Source organism: Quercus robur, chromosome 9, assembly GCF_932294415.1.
Source record: "Quercus robur chromosome 9, dhQueRobu3.1, whole genome shotgun sequence".
NCBI lineage: Eukaryota > Viridiplantae > Streptophyta > Magnoliopsida > Fagales > Fagaceae > Quercus > Quercus robur.
This window is the reverse complement of record NC_065542.1, coordinates 54,017,199-54,044,492: the sequence shown is the minus strand read 5'-3', so window position 1 is coordinate 54,044,492 and position 27,294 is coordinate 54,017,199. Positions and strand designations below refer to the sequence as shown.

At 34.2% G+C, this 27,294-nt stretch overlaps 1 protein-coding gene across 44 annotated transcripts in view; it reads left to right on the top strand.

The window, feature by feature from the left end:
- Positions 1-27,294, top strand: part of LOC126699125 (membrane protein of ER body 1-like) — a 68,050-nt gene that overhangs the window by 8,211 nt on the left and 32,545 nt on the right. For 39 of the 44 annotated variants that reach the window (XM_050396734.1, XM_050396725.1, XM_050396721.1 and 36 more), the window contains 4 exons: positions 6-50; positions 130-339; positions 1,191-1,252; positions 2,169-2,967. In XM_050396734.1, the coding sequence (XP_050252691.1) occupies positions 6-50; positions 130-339; positions 1,191-1,252; positions 2,169-2,633 (782 nt within the window). In that variant the 3' untranslated portion in view covers positions 2,634-2,967. Of the gene's footprint in view, positions 1-5; positions 51-129; positions 340-1,190; positions 1,253-2,168; positions 2,968-27,294 lie in introns of those variants that run through there. The other 5 variants (XM_050396751.1, XM_050396757.1, XM_050396715.1 and 2 more) reach the window with 4 other exon arrangements.

Sequence of the window (27,294 nt, the reverse complement as noted above, 5' to 3'; positions counted from 1 at the left end):
TGCAGGAATTTACGTGATTCCACCCGATGGAGCAAAACCTACTGATTCTAGTAAATCGTTATATCTCATTACGTTTTGTTATTATTAGCAATGTTTTTCAGATAATGTCTTTGACACATTATTGTGCAGAAATTTCTGAGATTCCATTTGATGAACCAAAGCCAACTGAAGGGGAGCAGGTAATTGTAGTTGATCCATCACCACTGCCAGAAACAACTCCATCACAACAAGGTGTTGTGAAGTACGAAATCCTAAAAAGTTTAGTATATGGTGGTTTAATTGAATTAATCACAAGCTTAGGTGTTGTGACCTCTGCAGCTAGTGCTGATGCTACTACATGTAAGTATTTAGCATCTCTCTCTCTCTCTCTCACTGTGAAATAGCTCAGTATATATATTAAACAATTGCAACTACTTTCTCTCTGATGTTAAGACTTTTCTAAGCTAATGATTTGGTATATATTTGATTATATTTACTTGAGCATTGTTAACTTAAATCTTATATAATGTATTCAAGTAGCGTGAATTAGTAAATTTATAAAGAAAATTCTTTTTTTTTTTTTAATAAGAAAAAAATTTCTTACATTGTAAATTAAACAAATGTGTACAACATTGTACACATTTGTTTAGTCTAGAATGTAAGCTTTACATTGATAGTACAATGAAAACCTGTAATTACCCAATTTATAATTCATTGCGAGCATGGTAAAGTTCCTACTTCCAACCACGGGATTAATGAATTTATTTCTAGTTGCATATAAGTACATCATAGCTATCTAATCAAATTCGAGCCTAAAGCTAATCTTGAGTTCTTGGTTAAGTGAGTCGTGTGATTAGTGTTAGTGATTGACAGACCACCTACAAAATGTAGTACTTAATAAACATGGATTTAACAGTTTAATCCATTGAGAAATTGTACGCATGTACTTTTTAAACTAGAATACATGATGGTTTACTTTTAAATCAACTGTACAGATTTATTCTTATGGTTGCTTTTATTTGCATAGCTTACTCCCAGTTTTTAACCTATAGATTTGTGTGTCTGTGCCATTGAATCATATACCTAAACTATCATTATTATGATATGAAGATTATTGGTAGCTTTTTTATATAATACACGGTACGGCTGGTATATCATTTTTGGTCACCAAATCGGTTTTTAGCTGGTTATTAATCAATTCCTGATTGCAGTGAACATTGTAGCTCTGGCATTGGCAAACCTGATAACTGGAGTTTTTCTCATTGGTCACAATGTGAGTTTTTTTACTTCTTTACCTTTTGTCAAAACCTCTCCTTTTGCACTTTGTTTTTTTTAACTTCATTTAATGTCTCACAAATGCATCAATTCATACCGAATCATCATTTCATTATTTTTATTTTATGAACATGCTTTGGCTTGCTTCTCCCAGAATTATGCCATGAAATCCCATTAATGTATAATTTAATTAAAGGAAGGTATATGATGTCACTAGGCCACGGCTTTCAAATCAATTTACATTGATATAAATAGTCTTAAGATAAAATCAGTATTGTTAGACCGCTGAAAATCATACTAGGGATCCTTAAAATCTTCTTCTTTCAAGCCAGTACACTTAACCACTGCTATACCAGTCAAGATTCATCAGTAGATAGACATTGTATCATAATATAGCTGTTTTGTTGAAGTCTTCCACTCCATCCAACTAGAACACATCCACCCCCTATGGAATTACAAATAGCAAAGGGACTAAACTATGCTCCCTAAGTGCAATCAATTACTCATTAAATCAATCAAGTGACTATTTAAGATAACGTCTCATCAAAATGAATTACCAATTTCAATTCTAAATTCATTATTTGGGAATAACTATTATAATTAATTCTAAATTCATCAGGTTGCAACATATTGCTATGCCATGCCATATATTGGTTATGTATTAACCTATACACAACAATTGCAGTAATGTCTCTGACAATACATGCAGATATTTCCAAATCTTGAAGTAAATTGTACTAGAGATGATTCAATAAATTATCAAATTAAAAATCCTTGATTATATTTTTCATAAAGGTTGTTCAGAATGACTTAAATTTAGTTGATAATTTAAACTATGTTTTGTGGTATGGAACTTGTTTCTGTTCAAATAGCTTTAACGTTACTGTTCTTGAACTAATACTATAAACTTACAGCTTCAAGAATTGAAGAATGATCAATCTACAGTGGTCTTGAACGAAACAGATGAACAAGTGGATCGGTATCAAGAATTACTGGGACAGAAAAGGAATTTTGTTCTTCATGCCTCAGTTGCCATATTATCATTCCTTGTTTTTGGTTTGGTGCCTCCTGTGGTCTATGGCTTCTCATTTTATCAGAGTGACAACAGAAACCTTAAGCTCGCAGTAGCTGCAGCAGCTGGCCTTTTATGCATCACAGTACTTGCCATAGTGAAAGCTTACACCCAAAAGCCATCCAAGTGGAGCATTTATATAACAACTATACTTTACTACCTTTCTATTGGGATCGGAGCCTCCGGCATTTCTTACTTGGCAGGTTACCTAGTCAGGAAACTCATTGAGAAACTAGGTTGGTTTGAGTCAAGTGTAGCAACCATTCAGCCCATGAGTTTTGAGAAACTTGCGTGGGAATCCTACTAATATCATGGGTTTTAAACATGAAGCTTGGCTCTGTTATTGATGTTGCAGGGTTGCATTCATTGTCATTAGCAGTTCTTTTTTTTTTTTCCACCTTTGTTATGTTTTTTTGAAGTTGTAGTCCTATATTATTATCATCAGTGCTGTTAAGTATGATCTTACTCCTGAGCAACTGATGCCTATCGATGTCTTTGGATATGAAACATTGGCATCTCGGTGGTTTTGACTAATATTTTAAAGCCACAAATTTACTTTCTGAAGATCAAATTGTAACTGGGCACAATTAGGGGGATCAAGTAAGCAAGTTATTGTTTATTTAAATCTATATGTTCATTAATGTGCTTGCTCCTTTTGTTTAGTTAAATTGCATATTTGGCCATCAGCCTTTGACTTTTGTTTCAAATTGTCCTTATACTTTAAAATGTTTCAAATATATCTGTACTATTTATTTTTTGGATGGAAAATACTAACATAACAAATGGAATTGATAAAAGCTAAGTCACTTTGATGACATAGAGCCTATGACATGACATAATTCCATTTGCCACATCAACATTTTCTATCCATCAAATGGCAATATGAACCCTTTGAAATAAATTTGAAAGTACAGGGAGTAGTGAGTTATTTTGAAGTATAAGAACAAGTTTGAAACAATTAATCACCAAATATGCAATTCAACCTTTTTGTTTTTATCATTTATTACTTCCTCCCATTTATCCTGTTCCAAGTAACATTCACAAGAGAAATCAACAAAACTTCCTGTACAGGGAAAAGAGATCAACAAAGGTCTCTTCCATATTAATAATATAAAAGCGAGTGAAAGGTGCAAGGTAAACAACCAAACTCCCCACCCCCCCCAACCCCCAAACACACACGCGCACACACACACAGTGTCTGCAGTTTCATGTGATAGAGATCCAGGGGCTATCGTAATATCAACCTAAGAAATAGTTGTAAGAAACGAGGCTGTGCATTTTGTGCATAACACAAAAGGTACCAAGCCCAGTTCAAATTCAAACAAAACAAAGCAACAGACCCAGGGGTTTCGTAAAGCATGTTGCAATGTGCCACCATCAAGTGACAATTGCGAACATGTGACAACTATATTCTATAACAAATAGCCATGGAACTAAACATTGCTAAGCAGGCCAAGGGTTTTTGAATGGTCAATGGAAAAAGCACAATAGAACAGAATTGCTTAGCTATATGAAATACCCATTTGAGCACATCTCGTGAGTTGCAATGTACCATTGAATACTCTGAAAGTGTCTCATTGCTACTTGTAACGCTAATAGCACCTACAATGTACACAAAATTGCTGGATATTCCGGGCAATAAGCACAAAATCTTTTAAAAAAAAAAGTAGATGGTACTCAAAGAAAATTTTCCCAAACCTCAACAATACACATTGCCACCCACAATTACTTTCACCAAACACGGGCACAAACAAGTAAACAATTATCTTGCCTATATACAGTAAAAAAACATGTCGAAGCTATTAATATTTGAAACCTCCAGAGTCTCTCTAGCCCCTACTGATGTTAATTTGATCAACTGGTAGTGCAGAAACTAATATTAACATTGACTTAACAATCATTTCCTTTACATTTTTCTCAGCAACCTGACTGAGGCAAGAGCAAGAAAAATAGAAAAGGAAACAAACAAAATGAGAATTGAAACAAAGCCAATACAGAATGAAATCAAGCAAACAAAAAAGCTAATTATTATTAAACTTTGTCTCCACAATTCTATCACAGTCACTGTTTGATTGCGATGAAAAGAAAAGAAACAGAGAAAAAATTAGCATTGGTGATAGTATGAACTCCGAGGTTGAATTATTAGAACAGGGCCAAGGACACATGTTCTTAGCAGAAGGAAACCCTGAGCCTAGCAGAAAACAAAATCAAGAAGATTGGGTGTAGCTCTTGTAGGACAGGCATATTGCCTAGCCCTACTTGTTCCCAATCATCTCCTCAATTCATCCTTGTAGTACCTACCAACTCCCTGAGTTATCCAATACACCAGTTCCAAGTTAGTTTGTAAACATGTAGTATAACCCAAGCACAACTTACTTTGAAAGGATTGTTCAAGCAGGGTTTGTTAAGATTTCTGAAGCATCCAGATACATGTATCACCAACCTGAAACTTAATGTCTATAAAAGAAAAACAACAACAAAAAATGTAAGAGTAACTAGTAACATGGCTGAGTTTTCATATTCACCTTGAATAGGTTTCTGCACAGTCACAACAAATTGGTTACAGTATATACCAAAGTGCAAAATCAAATGGGCATTAATTAAAACACAGTAAAAACACTATAATTTTGTTGTTGACCTCTTTGTGGTATCACGCTTTTCAAGAATCAATTAAAACATCCATCTCGGGGAAGAATGAACAGCACTTGGCCGGGGTTACAGTTGGGGATACAGTTGGGCTGAAATAGTCATTGCTCCTTTGAGAAGCTCCACTTGTGAATAAATCTTCGTTCCGTGGATAAAGCTTCTCTGCTTTTCTAGTGATGTTCCCCGAGCTACTGAGTTCCTTTGGACAATGCCTGATCTATTATATTGTAAATTACACAACTCTGGCTCTGTCCCACTTGCTGAAACTTTCCCTCTCTAGTACTTGTATAGTTTCGACTCTCGGCAGTTTCTGCAGAATACACAGTCTCCCCCTCGCTGCTATACCCATGCTGCATCTCTGAAACTTCTAATGGAGATGAACTAGACTGGCCGGGCCTCACTTGAACGTCGATCTGAGTACCATGAAAATTTTATTTACACGGTACTCGACTTCTGGAAAATCGATTACAATTTAAATTTTTTTTTTCACGATGATCGACAATTAGAAAGCCGAGTACCTTGTAAATTTTTTTTCACCGCTACTTGATTTCTAGAAGATAAAGTATCTTTAGCATATTATAATTTTTTTTTTACATGGTACTTTATTTCTGGAAAATCAAGTACTGTATAAATTTTCTTTATTTATGGTTTTTTTTTAAAAAAATTTACTAAAGATAAGTACATTGACATATTTTTCTGATATAATGTCAATAAAAATGGAATAATTATATTTTGTTATTTGCCAACAAATTTAATTAATGATGTTGTATCATTACCATAAATAAAATACAATAATAATAATAAAAACTATATATAATAGGATTATTTTCTGTATATATATGTATATATTGTATTTTTCTTTTGTAATTAACACACTAATTCAAGTTTTATGTATAATATCAACACTATCATCCAAAATTAGTATCAAAATTAACAAATTAGTAAGCTAATTGGGAGTGTGGTGCAAATTCACAAATTAGTAAGCTAATGAAATGAACATATCATTAGTTATATTTGAACAAATTCACTTTTTACATACCTCTTCCTCCTTCTAATCAAGCGACATCCCAGGTAGAGAAAAAATAAGCATAGGTGATAGTATGAACTCCAAGGTTGAATTATTAGAACAGGGACAAGGACACATGTTCTTAGCAGAAGGAAACCCTGAGCTTATCAAGAAGATTCACTTCAATTCAATGCTTCCAACTATCAATCCTCAAATGTAATTCAGCCAACGTCACCAATTCATATTGAGAATTTTTCTCGAACTCAAGCATGGAAACAATTACAACCTTAGTTTCAGCATTAAATAAACTTATACAATGATGATGGAAAAACTGAAAGCGAAATAATATCTAAAGTAAATTTTCACATTTACTTACTGTCACCAAGTAAAACCAAGCTCTCCACTGAATTAGCTATGTAAGCCAACCAATCAACATCTTTAATTGCAAGAATGTTCTGATTTAGACTCTCTGGATAAATTGAAACCACCCCAATGTCATTCTTAATTAGAAGTTCACCCTTGTCAGTGTAGCCATAGAATTTATGAACCCAATCTATTGATACAATACATTTCTTAGTCCAAGACTCAGCCACACCATAATCTTCCATCACCCTTTCTAACTTTCTTGGAAAAAACTTTATTTGCATGTTTACCTGCAGCTGTAATAAACCGCTGTTGGCTGTGTTGTGCTCACACATGATGCTTATATAATGTTGATTCTCGCGCGCGCGCACACACATATATATATATATATATATATTAATTGCTAACATATTTTTTAAAACTGGATGTGTTTTACATATTCTTCTATCTTCTTCTCAAAAAAATTTATTAAAAAAATCCAAGACCTTCCCACTTGGCGGTGCATGTTGGACACGTGTCCGTGTCATATATATAGACTGAGGTTTTAAGGATACTCCTAATTACATGTTTTTGTATTGGGAGGGAAAAAATATATATTTAAAAAAAAAATTCTTAATTTTATGTATGTTAATTTGTAAAGATTTTGATTTTGATTTTGATTTTGATAGTTATGTCATTTATTTTAAATATATACTTATAATGAACTTAAAAATGTTTATAAATAAATAAAGTATACCTAAAGGTATATATATCTGATTAATTAATGATCTGTATCCCAACTTTTCAAGAATTTTTATGTGATGACATGTTATCATGTATGATCCACTTCTCAAATTAATCTCATGTATTTCATGAATGACTTTGGCTTATCTATCGTAACAGAGGTCTCACACTCTCACTTTAATAGGTGAATGGATCTTTGGCCCTGGACCGGGTATTACACTTTCTATAATATTTCAGACTAATCGCCAATGTTATGTTTTCATAAATTTAGGCAATTTCTATCAGTTCTATCAATACTCAATGTAAGGTTGAATTTAATCAATCATCTTGTTGGCTTTATTCCGTGCCAAATTTGCTTGTATTTCAGCAATTAGTAACCCTGTATTTAGGTGGGATTTTTGTAAGGGGAGTGAATGAGATAGTGTGAAGAAATGCTCAAGATTGTGCAAGAAAAACAGAGACTCACGACTGGATGTCGCGGGTGACTCGCGGCTACAAGCCGCCAGAAGCTGCACACGTGCCAGGCATGCCAGAAGTTGAAGCGTCATGCTAGCTGGAACACTACAGGACAAAATCGGACAACTGACCGTTCAATTATCTCACGGCTGGATCTCGTGACTCAGTCAAGCCGCAAGCCAGTCTTGTTTTGAAAAACCTGACTCTTCACATTCCATTCTCACCCTAGTATAAAAACCCCTTATACCCATGAAAGAAAGAGAGCTTCCAGAGAGAATTTTGAGAGAGAAACCCTAGAGAAAAACAAGATTGATTCATCCACAATCTTCACATAAGAGACTCTTCAAATTCCTCTACTCTCTTCCTCTCCATTGTTAAATCCTTGAGAGGCCTTTTACCAAAACATTTTCTCACCATGTCCATTACTGTGAGAGGGCTATTTGGTGTTCTGGGAAGCAGTTAGGAAGGAACCAATTTCACATTGGTTGATGCTATGGTCAAGTAGCGGAATTCGGGAAGTTAGAAAAGAAATAGGTTTTGCGCAACCTCATTAGAGCAAGAAACTTGGAGGGCTTAGGTATACTGGGTAGATTAGGCTTGGAGGGTCTATTGCTGTTCATGTATCCCAATTACATTTTCTAATGGATTACTTACCACTTGGAGGGCGGCGGAGAGGTTTTGCACCGAGAGTTTCGATTTCCTCTTCGATAACACATCGTTGTGTTGTCCTTGTGTTTGCATCTTTCTTCCCTTAATCTTTGCCTTTTATTTTCTGCTGTGGATGTGATTTTAATTAGCTTAGATTGTTTACCAATTCTATTTATAGCTTGTATTCATTTTCCGCACACTAGTTGTTTGTCATAAAGCTTGAATTTGTTATTTTGTAATTGGGGGTCTAAACGTTCAAGGGTGTTTTATACACTATTTGAACTTTCACTCAAGCCGCACTTATATGATATATCATATAAGATTAAGATTAGGATTATATGATATAGGATTATGACATTTTATTTAATTTGGGGATGGGGGGAATCTTGACTAGGAGGACTGATGAGATTGTACGTAAATCCCCATGGATCCTCATAATTTTAGAGGATTCCCTCATAACTTGTTCCAGACGCCATCTAATGTTCGGCGGCAAATTCCCCAAGGGCATTATCTAGCATTCGATCACCGACCTGGACCAACCTTGTTTTCTTGTCGGGCCACCTGGTCGGTACCTACACCGAGCCAGACAGGACCCCAGTCAAAGAGGTGTTGCCGACCATTGTGTCCCGATCTAGGAATGCCTCCCAATGGGATGGTTCTTGCCCAACAATCCTGAGCTTCAGTCATGCGAACTGTTCTGTCATTCAGGCCCAAACCCCTGTGGATGGGCCGTTCAGGTCCCTTTAGGCCAATACCCCCACAATATATATATATATATAAATTTTTTTTAAATCCTCAATATGAAACAATTGCAACTACTTTCCGTGTAATATGATTTGGCATAAAGCTGATTAAATATGTCATATTTAGCCATGTGACTATCATTTTAGCTAATGTCTTTCTTTAACATAGTTGGCCATCGTTTTTAATTTATAATTTAATTAAACTTTGTCTTGGCTTAAATAAAAGTAAGATTAAATTTCCAACCATTAGAATATTCACATATAAGTAGTGTAATTGGTTAAACAGTGAACTTTCACATTAGATACTAATGAAAAGAAATAGTGGTTAATATAACATAGTTAAGCTCATACTCAATGGGTTTAGGCCTTTTGAGTTAAACGTGTCTCTATATGTTATATTAACTATTCAACTAAAGTCTTCTCAATGTGTTTCTCTCCCCAACACCAACTTCCAACTAAATGGCTGCATTGACCTATGTAATAAAAACAATTAAATTTAATATAATTATATATTTGGATTTAATAAGAGAATTTTTTTTTTTGCTGTTGAGAAATTTAATTAGAGAAGTTAAAGGTACAGAACCTAAAAAACTACTTAAGTTAGACAAAACTTAAGTACAATACCTTAGGTGTTATTCCTTAAATTCTCCTCTTAAGATTTAGTCATGTGCATGACTAATTAATTAAAAAATACACTTCCATTCCATAAGAAAAAATCCACATAACAGAATTTTAAAAGGGGAACCTAAAGAACAACAACAAAAACAAGAAGATAAACCTATTTACTTAATATAATATTTTTATTCATTATTATTAAAATTTTAAATAAACAAAAAAAAAAAAAACCATATAGGTGCATATATCATCTACATACCCCATATTTGGGCCTCACACTAATCTTAACTTCCTGTTTTGTGATTGAATCATCTACCCCAACCTATCACTCCTTTCAGCCATGAAGACTACTGGCAATTAACTTTTTTTCTATTTTACATAAGTTGGTTTTAATTATTAACTATTTCCTCAATGCTGTGAACATTATAGCCTTGGCATTGGCAAACCTGATTGGTGGACTTTTGGTCATTGGTCATAATGTGAGTTTTTTATTTGTGTATAACTTTTTTTTGTCAAAACTTCCATTTCAAGTCTCACAATTTATCAATTCATACAAGGTCTTTTCATTTTTGTCCCCCAGAAACTTCTCCTTCAACTTGGTCAATAAACAAAACAGTTGCAGTAATGCCTTTGATGATACATTCAGATATTCCCCAAATCTTGACATAAACTGTCTATATGGTTTAGGGCATTGATTCTTAGGCATTCCTTATTTTACTTCATATATACACTACTCATTTCACGTTTTAAATGTGAACATCAATAAAAAAAAATATGACATCATGTGCGAAATTGTGGATGTTGTATATACGGAGTGTAAATTAACAAGTGTGAGAGAACAATTACTGTATTTTTTTAACTAAGTTATGCAATTAAAAAAATCCTTAATTAGATTTCAAACCCTCACCGGAGTATGTAATTTATGATATATCCACATGGAAACAAAAACCTAACAAAACCAATTATAGACACAAAGTATTAGAAAAAAAAAAAATTTAATTAAAACAAGGCAAAAACTTAATTACTCTTACAATTGCAAGAGAGTAATAAAAACGGAAGTAAAAGGGATTATATCACCAAATCACTTACGTGGCTAAGCTAACAAAAAAATATCCATCCCAGTAGACATGTATATCAGGATCGAATTAAGAATTGCAGGTGTCACAAAACAAGAAGTGGGTCAATCGAATCCAACAAATATAAGATAAATTCATTTTGCTTCAATAACCAAGCTCTCCTTTGCTGCGTTCACACTAAAATTTTTTTTTTTTTTTTTAATAAATAATTGATTAAAAATAAAAAAAATAAAAAATAAAAAATAAAAAAGATGAAAGGAAGCTACCCAGGTACACGGGTGATATACATACATTCAGTAAAGCACAAAAACAGAAAATAAAAATAAAAAGAACAAACCTAACAAATTATGATGCAAATATTGAGAAATAAGTTAACAACAAACTCATGCTAGGAGAAGTGAAAGCAAACCCAGTGTTGTTTTCACTCTACAAACATATTCATGTCACACTCTAGCATTTAAAAGAACAGCCATGTTTAAAGCATACAAATGACAATGCTGACTAGTGCACCAAAAATCATAACAGGTTGTATAGCAAATGACAAATATTACAATTGAAAAACATAGGTACTAAAGTTTTATAAGTGTAAGTAGATGGTAGCAGAAGCAAAAAAAAAAAAACCTAGGAACATTTTGAGGGTGCTGGAAATAGTTGAAATCTCACAAATGCAGCCTGTAATACACAAAATGGAAGCACGAAGTTGTCATTTACAAAATGAATTTTAAATTTTTAAACTCATAATCACTAGTCACCTAACAAAATGGAGAAAAGGAAAGTTTATATAATTGTACTCCCATAAAACTCAATAAAACCAATTAGAGAAGCCAATTTTCTGCAATAAAGACATTAAAAGGCAACCAAGCAACAAAACCTATAAAATAAACAGAGGAATAGTATCACTATAGATTGGGGCGTGTGTCAAAAGACTCATAAGCAAAAACTGAAATCAAGAGAAGGTTAAGAGTTTTTTTTATTGTTGCAGCTAACACAGCACAAACTCTATTGCAAAGTCCACATAAAATTTTCCCCGCCAGTAGACATATCAACATTCAAAACAAAACCAAAGAAATAAGCTAAAAAAAACTTAATTTACAGAAAGTCCTACTCATGCCAAATGCCAATCAAGACTATATAGAACAAAAACCAGTCTTATTCTTCACTCAGCAACCATGTTTAGATCATAATCCACTTTTGTTAATCTGACTGCCCCACACCAACTTGAGGCATTACATTCAAATTTGATATGAGATTGCTAACAAAGGACTAAAAGTTAAACAACACAACAAGAAAAAGGGAAAAGAATTGGAACACACGTTTCAAACCATCATTAAGAGACATACATTTAATAAGTGAAACATTTAAAAGAGCTGCCGAGGACCAAAATCATAAATTGAACATGGAATGGTAAAGTATGACATACGAGGAAGCATTTATTTAAAAGACATAAGTGAAAAAGTGGACCAATGACAACATAAGAAAATTTTTCTTATTGTTGCAGTCAACACAGCCCAAGTTTGAGAACCGCTAGACAAGATTCCAGGACCAAACTGCAAGGATGAGAAGAGGGGGAATATAAGTTCAAGGGCTTTGCCCCAAGGAAAAGAATACACTACTCAATACAAAGAAAAGTTACCTTTACCGTGTTCTCAGCTAATAAAGGCAGTAAAGGCAGATTGTAACAGCAAATTTTTGCAAAAAGGTTCTGATTCAATAAAATATCAGTTATTTTAAGATTATTGGAATATAAACTAGGCATGATCCCCATATGCAAAAATTGAATACCCTTTGCTACTCCTATTGCAGCAACTATACGTTGTGTCCAACTAAGAGAGTGTTAAAATGCCCCTCTACCAGATGGAAACAGTGACCAATCATTACATTAAGGTATAAATTAACTCAAAATATCATGGTGGAGAACATAATGCGGCACCTAGATGCCACTATTCTATGGTCTAAAATTTAAAGAATGAACAATTTACAGATGGCAAAAAATCACTCACTCGTCAGATGATATCATATATCATATATTGATCTTTACTTGTGATCAAAGGTAAATAAAAGAAAAAATATCAACAATTCAAAGATAGTCTTGAAAATGGGATTTCATGACAGTCCAAGGGTTTATCTCTCCACCGGTCTTGCAGCATCGACTCTCTGTGATGAACGATCTCTCTCTCTCTCCCTCTCTCTCTCTCTGATTCGAAAAAGTAAAAAAGTGAAGTAAATGAAACGTGTAGTGAAGTAAATGAAAAGTAGTTGTTTTCTTTTTGAGAGTGAAAAATACGTGGTTTTTTTTATATTAGACAGGTTTCCATTAAAAAAAATAGATAGTTTTTTTTTTTTTTTTGACAAAAATTAGAAGGGGTAATTATAATTTTTAAGTTAATAAAGAATAAATAAATAATCTAAACAATATTAAAATAATAACTAAACAAAAATTAGTGAATTTTTTTTGGAAAATTTAATACACAAATTCATTCCAAATTTCAAATTACAAGGAATGTTTAAAGGACTAGCACAAAAACTAACTCCAATTTAATAAATTTCAAATTACAATTTATACTACAAAATACAAATGTATGACGATTTGAAAAATATGACGCTTAAAAACAAATTATTAGGAAATATAAACCTTGAAAATTTTGAAAAAGGTTGAAGTCGTTTATATAGAGGAAATCAGTGGCGGCTTTAGAAAATTTTTCTAAAGTGGACGTTAAAAGCATTTACATTAGCCTTTTTACACACTCACCCAAATCATATTCTTAATCTTACTGAGCACCTCCATACTCCTCATATATTTTTTCAAAAAGTCTACTTCAAGTTTGATTTTCTTTGGGTTATAGACCTATAGTCCTCTTTTCTACTTATCACCAATTATTCCATATTCTTAATGTTTCTCTAAATTTCCTTCCTTATTGAAACTTTTTCTTTGTACCTCGAAATTCAAATTTCTTAGCCCACGACTTAGCAAATTGGGTTGCTCATTGTAATTTGGATGTGCATTTAAGCATTTTTGAGAAAGTTTAGGCCCTTCCCCTCTGTCTTTTAAATTAATATAACTAAAAAAGACACTCAAAAGTGAAGCTCTAATTTGAGGGCCACGATTTGCTTAAATGATTTTTGTTTTGAGAACTACCAAGAAAAAACACACAAAATTACAATTAGCCATTTTGTCAACCTAAGATTTCTCAACCTAAATATGTTTTTCAAATGGTGCGTCCAACTTACATATAGAATTGTTTAAACAATTCCAACTTTTTTAATCTCTGCTCTTTGACGACAACAGATTTTATTAATTGAGTTAATTGAAACCTAGATAAAATAATGGCGTAAATGCTCTTTTTGTCCCTACATTTTGGGGTCATTTCTATTTTAGTCCCTATATTTCTATTTTACCACTTTTAGTCCCTAAACCAATTAACGCGTGTCATTTAAGTCCTTACCGTCAGCCAACTAACAGAAAAAGCTAACGTGGCTAACAGCACATTAAAATAATAATTAAAAAAAATCTATTTTGACATTAAAAAAGACACATCAGCATCTAAATTAAAAAAATTAATTTTAACTAAATAAAAAAAATTACAAACAGAATTACAAACAAAAAATCATATTAATGGAGATCTCAGATCCTTGAACAAGAACAATAAGATTAGAAACCCATAAACTCATAAATTTCACATTCAAATTATCAAACTCCTATTCCATATTCATCTTGATCATGAACACACAAGAACAACAAACCCAAAATATTCAATCCCAAGAACAAAAGAATAGAAACCCAAAATATTCCAAAATTTGTACACAAATTTTTCCACAAAAATCAATTGTACACAAACACCAACCCAGATCTGAATGGTTTTTTTTTTTCCTTTCCTTTTTTATGTTCTTATCAGGAGCAGATCTGGGTTTGGAGCAGATCCAATGGCGTTGTTTCTGGGTATGGAGCAGATCTGGGTTTGGGTTAAAAAACTCCCAATACTTTTCTTTGCCACTTCTTTCATTTCGTTTGAGCCAAAACTAAAAATGGCTACTGTTGCTGCTTCCATTTCTTCAATGAGCTTATTCTCTCCCTACACTCTCGCTCGCCCCAAAACTCACACTCGGTCGAAGATGCTTCCATTCCACGCACCGAAGACAGATCGAAGTTGCTCCACCCCACACTTCGTTGAAGGTCCGACATCCACCCACACTCCAACGCAGCTCCACCCCACACTCCGATGCCACTCCAACGCAACTCCACCCCACTCTCCGAAGCCATACCCACCTCCAACATCTTTGATCTGTCGCCGGTGAAGCCAATCTATGGGTTTGGGTTTTCATTTGTGGAGGAGGAGGAGCATGACTGATTTGGGTCTAGGTTTTGAGGAGCGTGACGTGTAGGTTGCGATTTGGGTTTTGGTGGTGGTCGATCTGAGATTTTGGGTTGTCACGGTGGACATCAGCGTGGGGTCGTGCTATTGTGGGTGGACCTGGGTTCGTGGCGCCGTGGGTAGCAGCTCGCCGTGGGTCTTGGGTTTAGTTTTTGAGTTTAGCAACTCGCCGTGCAGTGCTGTGAGTGGTTAATTTGAGTTTAGTTTTTCTGGGTTTGACAAGTCCTGGGATTGAGTTTAATTTTTCTGGGTCTTGGGATTGAGTTTAATTTTGTTTTTTTAATTTATTTTGTTTTTTGGTTTAAATTGTCTAAAATAACTTTTTTCTTAAAAATTAAAATGCTGACCTGGCATATAAAAATGCTAAATAATATTTTTTTTAATAATATTTTAATCACCACGCCAGCGTCACGTCAGCTAATAAGGTGTTCTGTTAGCCACGTCAGCTTTTTCTGTTAGTTGGCTAACGGTAAGGACTTAAATGACACGCGTTAATTGGTTTAGGGACTAAAAGTGGTAAAATAGAAATGTAGGGACCAAAATAGAAATGACCCCAAAATGTAGGAACGAAAAGAGCATTTACGCCTAAAATAATTCCAACCTATTATTCTCTTCTCAAAATAAAAATAAAAAAATAAAAAATAGAAGTTAATAATAATAAAATAAAATATTTAAAAAATTTAAAATCCAACCTACTCTTAACTTAATCATTACCATAAGAAGAGAGCAGCACTAGAGAGTAGAGTAAAAACAGTACAGTAAGGATAAATTGGAGGAGCTAGCCTTGATTGGGGTGGCTCAACATTTATTGATTAATCAATTCAAATCCATCCCTTTTCATTAATAAATTGTTTACCAACCAAAACATTAATGGAGAATATGCTTAAAGATTTATCGCACATGTGAGAGATTATAAATTAGATCAAACAAAGAAGAAAATTGGGCTACTCCACTCCCACTCGCATTGATTACTAAAGCATACGTATAATACAAGGTAAAGACATTATTGTCGAACTCTCATTAATGATCTCTAACAACTTCATAGGTGCTCAACGTGTTTAGAGATTCTTAAAATAATCAGAAATTAATGTTTCAAGTTGTATAATACTCTATTATAAAACTCAACTCACCATGTTTAATGTTTAAAAGATCAGAAATTAATGTTTCAAGTTTTAGATCAACGGTAAATAGTGAAATAAGTGATTTAGGGTTTGATCCCTACTTACACTCAAAACTAATTAGTGTCTTAATCTGATAATAAAGAGCGTTCATTAGGAATGGATATCATAAGTAAAATCTATTTCTAATAAAAAATAGAGCAATGCTACAATTATTAACTTTTTTACAACTTTTTACAAACTGTTGAGATGACAAATTCTTACTGGTTCACAAATGAGCCCACCATCGACATTATTTTTTTTACTTACTAATAATCTCTCACTACAACAGTAATTTGTAAAAACTTTGTAACTCTGACATTTTTCCAAACTAATATTCTTATAAAAAAAAAAGGTTTTGTAATAATACATTATTGAATTTGTTAAAAACTTGCTAGTTTGACTTTTTCTTTTTTTTTTTCATTTTTGAGAAGAACAAACTAACTTTTTTTTCGGCTGAATAACAAACTAACTTATTTGAATCCACACGACATATCCATGTTAATATTTGCTCAATAATAATAATAAATTCATTAGTGATAACAGTTATCCTATTCTTATTAATTGTGCCAACTGCCAACCTTATTATGTCACGATATGGAGGATTTGTAAATGCAACAAAAACTTACCCATGTAGAGAAATTATAGAGTCATCTGGTGGACCACGTCTGACGTCATTTGTCCAAGGTGGAAGTTTTTTAGTGGAATGGTGGACCGCATCACTTGTCCATCATGTGGATCTTATAATTTCTCTTTTAGATTTATTATTGGAGATATACTACCTTAAAGTCTTAAACAGAAGACAATGGCACATGGCCTAAATCTCACTTTGTCAGCCTAAGATCACCTTTCAACTTTCCATCATTCCACTAAAAAACTTCAATTTGTTTAAAATTGTTGAGTCAGTAATTAATTTCTATTTAAAAAAATTTTCTAACTAACAATTTTAAACAGGTGGAAGTTTTTTAGTAGAATGGTGGACCGCATCACTTGTCCATCATGTGGATCTTATCATTTCTTTTTTAGATTTATTATTGGAGATATACTACCTTAAAGTCTTAAACAGAAGGCAGTGGCACATGGCCTAAATCTCACTTTGTCAGCCTAAGATCACCTTTCAACTTTCAATGCTTGCATAATTTTTTAAGGAGTCACATGAAAAACCCAAAAAAAAAAAAAAAAAAAAAAAAAAAAAAAAAAACCATATAGGTATAGATATCATCTACATACCCCATATTTGGGCCTCATACTAATCTTAACTTCTTGTTTTGTGACTGAATCATCTACCCAAACCTATCATTCCTTTCAGCCATGAATACTACTGGCAGTTAACTTTTTCATTTTACATATGTTGGTTTTAGTTATTAACTATTTCCTCAATGCAGTGAACATTATAGCCTTGGCATCGGCAAACCCGATTGGTGTACTTTTCGTCATTGGTCATAATGTGAAATTTTTTATTTGTGTATAACTTTTTTGTCAAAACTTCCATTTCAAGTCTCACAATTCATCAATTCATACAAGGTCCTTTCATTTTTGTCCCCAGAAACTTCTCCTTCAACTTGATCAATAAACAAGACAATTTCAGTAATGCCTCTGACGATACATTCAGATATTCTCCAAATCTTGACATAAATTGTTTTTATGGTTTAAGGCATTGATTCTTAGGCACTCCTTATTGTAAATCATACATACACATCACTCATTTCACGTTTTAAATATGAACATCAATAAAAAAAAAATATATGGACATCATGTATGAAATTGTGGATATTGTATATACAGAGTGTACATTAACAAGTGTGAGATAACAATTACTGTGTTTTTTTTAACTAAGTTATACAATTAAAAAATCCTTAATTAGATTTTTTGTAAATATTGTCCAACATATCTTAGATTTAGCCGATAATTTGAAGTATGTTAAGTGGTATGAAACTTGTTTCTATAAGTATAGTTTTTAACCCTATTGATCTTGAACTAAAATGATAAAATTACAATTAAGGAATTGAGGAAGGATGAATCTAAAGTAACCTTGAAATCGAATGGAACCGAAGAACAAGTGGATCGATACCAAGAAGTGTTGGGGCAGAAAAGCAATTTCATTGTGCATGCCTCAATTGCCATATTATCATTCCTTGTTTTTGGCTTAGTGCCTCCTGTGGTCTATGGCTTCTCATTTTATGAGAGTGACAATAGGGAACTTAAGCTCGCAGCAGTTGCAACAGCTTCTCTTTTATGCATCACACTACTTGTGTCACGTCCCAAACCCAAAAGGGTCCAAAGTATAAGAAAAACATCTCAAAGGTACCTATAGATTTTGTTCCTTTTGGCAATTCAATCCAAATAAAATCATATCAAGTACTAATATCAAGAATTATCATAATAATTCTATTAAATATACTCTCAAAGTAAGTTAGAGCTCTATACAATAAATACAATGACCATTGGTCACAAAAGAATGGAGGTCTGAATAAATAATTACATATCATCAACTTGTCCCATTAGTGGAAATAAAGGCATAACCACTATTAAATACAAAAGAATTGGGTCAAGCCTACTCTAAGTTATACATCATCAATTATCTCCATCACAAAAGTCAACCTCCATCAGCAGTTAGTCTAACTACTGCTAACCACCAAAAAGCTATCTCAAAACGATAGTTGCCTACTCTGAAAAAGTTTGTAAAATAATAGAATGAGACAGAGCCTAAGTAGCATAATTAATGGGGGTGGGGGAAATGCAAGTTTCATATTAATGAACATTTTACAGACATGCTAAAATTTGGGAATTTCCATTTGAATTCTGCAAAATAAATTTCCTTAACATCATGACAAGAATGATAGACATATTGTACCACCAAACTTCCTAAAGTAACTATGAAACTACATATTATTCATTGTGAGCCATAAAATATCCAATACCATTTCAAATCAAGAAACCTCACCTAAGGCCACATGACAAAGTCGTCACACAAACGGGCGTCACACAGACGAGGTAATCACCAATATCATGGCACTATGACAAAACCACATCAAAAGCTCACAAGTTAAAGTATTTGAAATACACAGTTCACTTCCAAGTAGTTTCATAAAATATTTCAATAACCAAATAGCCACAATATTCTCAAAGTCTTCTAAACTATTTCATGTCATAAATATTTTGCGAGAATTTCCCAAATAATACAAGCTAAGATAAAGCATCTTTAGAATTTGCAAATAATGCAATAAATTTATAAAATCCATTCCCAAGAATTTTATAAAAGATGCTTGTCTTTTCTATGCTAACAAATTATGCATTTCCCCATATGCAGTACCAAATATGATGCCCCTTTTCACAAAAAATCACATACATTAAAGTTACAACACAAAACTTTCTAGGTAAATATAGTTTCCATGACAATTTCCTAAAATGTGTTTAACCCAAAAACAATGTTTTATGCAACATGGTTGTTTCCAAAAAATCCCATTAAAAAGCTACTTACCTTGCAACCCGCAAAAAGCTTAGTTCCAAAAGTCCAAATGAGATTAGCTAGAATTTAAACAATACTAAACAAACCTATCACGATAAGCTTAAGGCTTGACATTTTATCTTGCTACGAATTATAAATTGCTAGATAAGAAAGGTTAAGCCATGATTGCCATGTTAGTCACCTCTCTTAGCAATTCAAGGTTCACTATTGTTCCTCGTGAGACTAGGAAGTTCTAGCTCTCCACGGCTCTCTTGCACCCCAACAGGACCTCGGAGCCAATAAGTAGGGTGCTACTATAATCACGTCCAGGTAGGATTGTCATGTTAGTCGCCCCCCTATCCTTTTTTTTTTTTTTTTAATTTAAAAATACAAAAAAAAAAAAAAAGGAAAGAAAGAAAAGTTAAGCCATGATTTGTTTTTTAAGACAGCAAGTGTGACAACTAGCTTTAATAGAAAGGGTGTAAGCTTGATTTGTATTGTATTGCTTGATATCATTCACGTGTAAATGTAACGACAGACAACTTGTAAAAATGGTTATACTTGAACGCTTGTAACTTGATCTTGCTAGTGGCGGTTTTCGGAATTTTTTCTAGAGGGGTCAATAGTGTTGTAATTTTTGTGTGCTAAAAGTGGTGCAATTTTTTTGCTAATAAATAAGAAAAGTATTTGGAAAAATAATTTCATTCCGCGACCAATGGCAAAGTAGAGAGAATGTTTATTTATTTATAAAAACAAAGCAGCAATTTTAAGAGTAGAGCTACTGACACAACACTTTCACAATAAAATTTAGGTGGCAAGTTGTTAAAGATATGTAAAAAATGATGTTATTTGTGGCTTTAAATAAAAAACAATTAAAACTTGCCACTTAACCTTTATTGTAAAATTATTGTGAAAATAATATTGTGAAAGTAGCACTAAGATGATCATATTCAAGCTTATTTCAACTGGGATTAAACAAAATTTAGGATTAGGGTATTCAAAATTTTATTTTAGGAGTTAAAACAAAAGAATTTAATATATATATATATATATATATATATATATATATATATATATATAATTTTTGTTTTTTGGCCAGGTCAAGGGGTTCACTTGAACCCCTTGGGCTAGCTGTAGAGCTGTCCCTAGATCTTGCTAATTATTTGCACCATAAATATAAGAGAAGCGAGCATGCACCAAGTCACTATACTCTAAGAGCACCTAATAATTTTTGCTAAAACAACTGGCAATAAATAGGAATTAGATAGCTAGATAACTGTAATAAATAGTGGCAATTTGGGTTGGTAATACTTGAAGAAGGCAATACGGACTTGTTGCACTCAAAAGCAAATCCTGCATTCAGCAAATTTATCAAATTACACCTATCTTAACAGGATATAAATCCAGAATTTGTAACCTGCAAATCCCAGAATTATTTTCCATTGTTAAATTTGCAATATCCTCAAACGAAGGAATTATTAAATCTCGATTCTCCAAATCTCGATTCCAAATTCTCTAATCAAACACATGACTATTATTCACGCTTTCCTTCTTAGATTTGAGTCTAGTTTCTTTTGTAGGTTTAAAAGTGCATAAAAAACTGCCAATATTGAGTTTCGAGCTTGAATCTCTAAAAAAATCCAAGTGTAACATGACTAAATTTCCTTTAACTAATACATGACCGTACACATAAAAGAGAAATACTAAATTAATACAAATTTTACCTCAAAGAGCTTAAATATATATGAATGGTTGAATTATTTTTTCGTGATTGGTGACATGTCAATTTATAAAACATATATCATAAAACTTGTAATAGATATCCAAAATATCACTCCAAAAAAATTCCTCAATTTTATATAAAAAAAACCCCCCACATTTTACTCAACTAACCCCAAAAACCTCCAACATCAGCTAATGTAAAATTATGAAAAAATTCTATATTTTCTACAATAACCTTGTAAATACACACAATTACTGTAACTTTGTCTTTCATCTCTTGGTCTCATTAAATAGTGGCTGGACTAGGATTTCAATTTAAGGGGAACAAAATTGAAAATAAAGCTAATCTGAAAAATATTAGTCAATATTAATAACAAAATAAATAACAATTGTAAACTAATGTAACTGCCAAATAAAATCTAATATAAATGTAAATTGTAATATTTTATCAATCTAAAAGACTAAAAGTGTTAGTTCTCAAAAAAAAAAAAAAAAAAGACTAAAAGTGTTAAGAGGACAAAATAGTATATAAGTTTACTTTCCTTGATTGCTTTCAAAAAATATAAATTGAATTGTTTTTTACTCTTATAAGTGTTTAAAATTTGAGTTTGTAACAAAAATCCAAAGTTTGGAGGGAGCCATAAAGAAAACAAGAGATGGAAGAGAAATATAAAATAATGATGGTTTGTGTCTTACAAGAACATTAAGTAGTTCATTATTGTGGGGCCAAAGAAATTGTGACCCTGGCCCATTTTACCTTAGGGCCCAAGGCCCGAGCCGAGGTGGGATATAGCCGAGGACATACAATAAAAGTCCAAATAGCCTTGAGACATAGCCGAGGATGACTTTGTCCTCGGCATCCCCAAGGCCCTCCTAAAGGAAAGGGTCAGAACAGTATAGGAACAGTTTTGGGAAAAACCTAAAATATCCGCGTTAAAAGAGAAAGGACCCCTGGATAATATGGCGACAAAGGACAAAGAAAAAGCTGTCATTACTGCCATTGAATACTCTGCGTCAGACAGAGTAATGCTTTTCAGCTTTTACAACCACCCCCAACCACTTTGAGTATGGGCTGATGGGACAAGTATCAGTCCTGGAAAGTCGAACCTACACGTAGACGTTGGATGAGGGGTGCAGGCTAATATAAAAGGAGAAGTAAGCAATCCAGAAAGGGGGCTGGGAAAAAAGGCTAAGAACCAGAACCTCCCAGGCCGTAATGAGAAGAAAAACTTCTCGAGCGAACATAATTTATTTCCGTATGAACACCACGACTAACCATCGTCCGGAGACCAAGGCCTAGCCTTTCAAACCCACGCTCTACAAATTATATTGTTTGGGCCTTCTAACGTGCGAATCCAATATCATTTTGGGGTCGTTACAAATTGAGTCCTTACAATTGGCGCCGTTTGTGGGAAGGCTTGTGCGTTGGCACTCCATCACTTCCAGGGGACCGTTGTTGTGCCCTAATATAAAGTCCCACTAGGGGCTACGCTTCGAAGAGTCAGTAGTGCGAACGATTCTAGGGGCTTCCAACCTCAGATCAACGTCCCGCACCTTGGCCGAGGGGCTAATCCCCCCATACTTAAAAAGCTAAGTTTTGGACAGAACCAAGGTATTGCATGGTCCTCGGACTCAAACCTATGGGGAAACCAACTACTTAAAAATACTAAGTTTTGGACAGAACCAAGGTATTGCATGGTCCTCGGACTCAAACCTATGGAGAAACCAACTACTTAAAAATACTAAGTTTTGGACAGAACCAAGGTATTGCATAGTCCTCGGACTCAAACCTATGGGGAAACCAATTACTTAAAGATCTAAGTTTTGGACAGAACCAAGGTATTGCATGGTCCTCGGACTCAAACCTATGGGGAAACCAACTACTTAAAAATCTAAGTTTTGAACAGAATCAAGATATTGTATGGTCGTCGGACTCAAAACTATGGGGAAACCAACTACTTAAAAATCTAAGTTTTTGACAGAACCAAGGTATTGCATGGTCCTCAGACTCAAACCTATGGGGAAACCAACTACTTAAAAATCTAAGTTTTTGACAGAACCAAGGTATTGCATGGTCCTCAGACTCAAACCTATGGGAAAACCAACTACTTAAAAATACTAAGTTTTGGACAGAACCAAGATATTGCATGGTCCTCGAACTCAAACCTATGGGGAAGCCAACTACTTAAAAAGCTAAGTTTTGGACAGAACCAAGGTATTGCATGGTCCTCGGACTCAAACCTATGGGGAAACCAATTACTTAAAAATACTAAGTTTTGGACAGAACCAAGGTATTGCATGGTCCTCGGACTCAAACCTATGGGGAAACCAACTACTTAAAAATCTAAGTTTTGGACAGAATCAAGGTATTCCATGGTCCTCGGACTCAAACCTATGGGGAAACGAACTACTTAAAAAGCTAAGTTTTGGACAGAACCAAGGTATTGTATGGTCCTCGGACTCAAACCTATGGGGAAACCAACTACTTAAAAATACTAAGTTTTGGATAGAACCAAGGTATTGCATGGTCCTCAGACTCAAACCCATGGGGAAACGAATCACTTAAAGAGAATTCTAGATTGCTCAGACCTACGGGAAAATTATTTACTGAAAGTCGGATTAAGTCCTAAACGGAATGAAGATCCCGACCTGTCCTCAGATCCTCAGTTCTAAGGGAACTGATGCAAACGAGCGTTTAAAGTTCGGTATGGTCCTACTTCGGTCCTTGGACCGGATGCCAAAAATGGCTAAGGTTATGAAGGTTATTAGGAAGGTGGCAAAGCACCCTAATACATAGCGACCCGCATGAGCAGTTCATTTTGGGTTACCCATCTTCGGATGATTACCTCCTACACGGTACCGAGCATTCAGCTGTCATCTCGGCTAGTCTTGGGTATGTAACCTTTTTCAGGTCAGCATTATTGTGCCGAATAGTTTCAATAAGCTCAGAATAATATCTTTTTCTTTAAAAGGATTTCAGCCCTAAGTATCGTTCAGAATAAAAAAAAAATTAATAGAAAATAATCATATAATAGCACACCCATTCGCAGCATAACTATTGCAGAAAAGAAAGAATACATAGAATAAAATAATGTCAACTTTTATTAATATAAAGAAGTAGTACAGCGTACAATGAGGGGCTTAAACAAGCCTATACAGGAAGCTAATTACAAAAGCAAAAATAAAAAGATACAAGGAAACGACAAATCTTTCTAAACTCTGCTCCAGTAGCGATTATGTATGAGAGGGTGACCCCCTTTGATGGATGAGGAGAAGAAGAGGAAGAAGTAAAAGCACCAGGATGGATCCGGTGATGGGAAAGAAGAAGAAGAGGAGGCGAGAGGAGGCGAAAGGAGGCACCAATGAAGGAAGAGAGGAAGAAGCAGGGATGCTTAATCCCTGCGTTAGTCCTGACTCCTATCACGCAGGTGCCATATTAGCTATGCTCGAAAGAGAGCGGATGGTACTGATGATGAGCAACCCCAGCTCCGTAGCACCAAAAATTTGATGCGATTAACACTTGCTTCGGATTTTGGCTGAAGGAAGAGGAAAAATATCTTGAGTCTCTGCCTACCCTGCTCTGACCGAGCCATCTTAAGTTTCGGAGGGACCCGGTGCTTCTGGAGAGGATGTGGTTCCTTCACCCCCGCTTTTGCCTCAAACATATCACACTCTAAAGTTTGATTATGCTGATAAGGAAAACTTTGAGTGTTGTTGGAGGTTTAGGACTTTAGAAAGACTGAAGGGTCTGTGCGTAAAGGAAGTGACCTCTTGCCTTGCTTCTTATACAGAAGGCAAGACTGGTGGCATTTAATCTGTACAGATTTCCAAGGAAAGCTCAGAACGAGATAATTCCCGCTCAATTCCCAATACCGTTTACAACCGTTGAATGGGCATCGCCTCGTGAATGGAGCTTATTAAAAATACACCTCGTACACTGAAACGGCAGAGGCGCGACGTGAGTAAAACTAAAGGAATGTCTCATGACGGGGAGCGTTTCCCAAGCAAACTAAAAGACATCGATATTAATGAAGGACAAAGCTGGGCAAGCCATGATACAGGCCCAACATCACCAAAACCCTCCTCCCCGACCAAGAGGTCGGGTAGCAGGATTTTGAGGGGCTATTGTGGGGCCAAAGAAATTGTGACCCTGGCCCATTTTACCTTAGGGCCCAAGGCCCGAGCCGAGGTGGGATATAGCCGAGGACATACAATAAAAGTCCAAGTAGCCTTGAGACATAGCCGAGGATGACTCTGTCTTCAGCATCCCCAAGGCCCTCCTAAAGGAAAGGGTCAGAACGGTATAGGAACAGTTTTGGGAAAAACCTAAAATATCCGCGTTGATAGAGAAAGGAACCCTAGATAATATGGTGACAAAGGACAAAAGAAAAGCTGCCATTACTGCCATTGAATACTCTGCGTCAGACAGAGCAATGCTTTTCAGCTTTTACAACCACCCCCAACCACTTTGAGTATGGGCTGATGGGACAAGTATCAGTCCTGGAAAGTCGAACCTACACGTGGACGTTGGATGAGGGGTGCAAGCTAATATAAAAGGAGAAGTAAGCAATCTAGAAAGGGGGCTAGGAAAAAAGGCTAAGAATCAGAGCCTCCCAGGCCGTACCGAGAAGAAAGACTTCTCGAGCGAACATAATTTATTTCCGTATAAACACCACGACTAACCATCGTCTGGTGACCAAGGCCTAGCCTTTCAAACCCACTCTCTACAAATTATATTGTTTGGGCCTTCTAACATGCGAACCCAATATCATTTTGGGGTCGTTACAAATTGAGTCCTTACAATTATTATTTTGTAAAATAGGGGACCCATTAATTAAAATGGCATGAGACATAAAAAATTGAAATAATTATAGAGTCACAAAAAAAATTTACAAAATATTTTCATTTGTAGGAGCTTTTTGCTCCCTTTTGTACCATGCTAGCTTCATTCCTTTTTTATATTTCCAGTAATTATATGCTCAATTTTTTTTTTTACTTAGAATTGTAGAGTGTTGTTTTGTAATTATTTATGTTAGGAGGGGCATATCTTCTCAAGACATAGGTTAAGCATACAAGGAAACTTTTCTGAAATAGTCAAGGAAGGCAGTTGCCCCTTCTTACCCTCTGGCTCTACCATTGTTATCAGATTTTCTCTCTTTATATGAAGATAAAAATAAAAAATAATTATTTAAATAAAATAGAATATATAATAAATAATTTGATGTAAAAGTTTTTAAATTGACTATGTAAATTACAAAAAGTGGATTATTATGTTAAAAAAAGAGCAGTAACCTTCCAAACGGCAGGTGACCCATAAAGGGTTGCAATTAGGGAAACCCTAGTGTTATCCCCATTCTTTGTAAATATGCCAACCTTGTTTTGTCATGATGGTACGGAGGAATTGATTATCAGCAAATAATTAACCAATGTGCCAGCAAGGTAGCACTTATTGTATAAAAGAAGTAATGGAATTTTCATAATTGAGAAAAAGAAATGAGATTTTATATATATATATATATATATATATATATATCTCTAAGATAGAAATTCTACTCTAGAATAATCTAAGTATATATGTAACTTTTAATTGAGATAAATTCCTTCCTCTTTTTTTTGAATGTGGTAGTCCCATTCAATAAAAGAAAAATTTTATTAGTATAGCTAACTAGACTTTTACTCATTTTTAAAGTCAAATTGTTCGAGCTCAATTGGAAAATAAAATGCAATGACAAATCCATTTTTTGTTAATAAATTTTTTTTATATGTTTTAATTCTCACATATCTATTATTTTATGTTTTTTCACATTACCTTTTATGTGTTAAAATATGAATATTACTGTAGTTATAATTGAGTCCTGTTAACGGGTGGTGCACAGCACCCATTAAGTCTGCATGATTTTTCTAAATTAGCCTGGGAAATCAAGAAAAACAACAACACATTAATGACGTGTGTCAGGCAGCATAAAAAACAACAAATATTGCATGCTTTTACTTA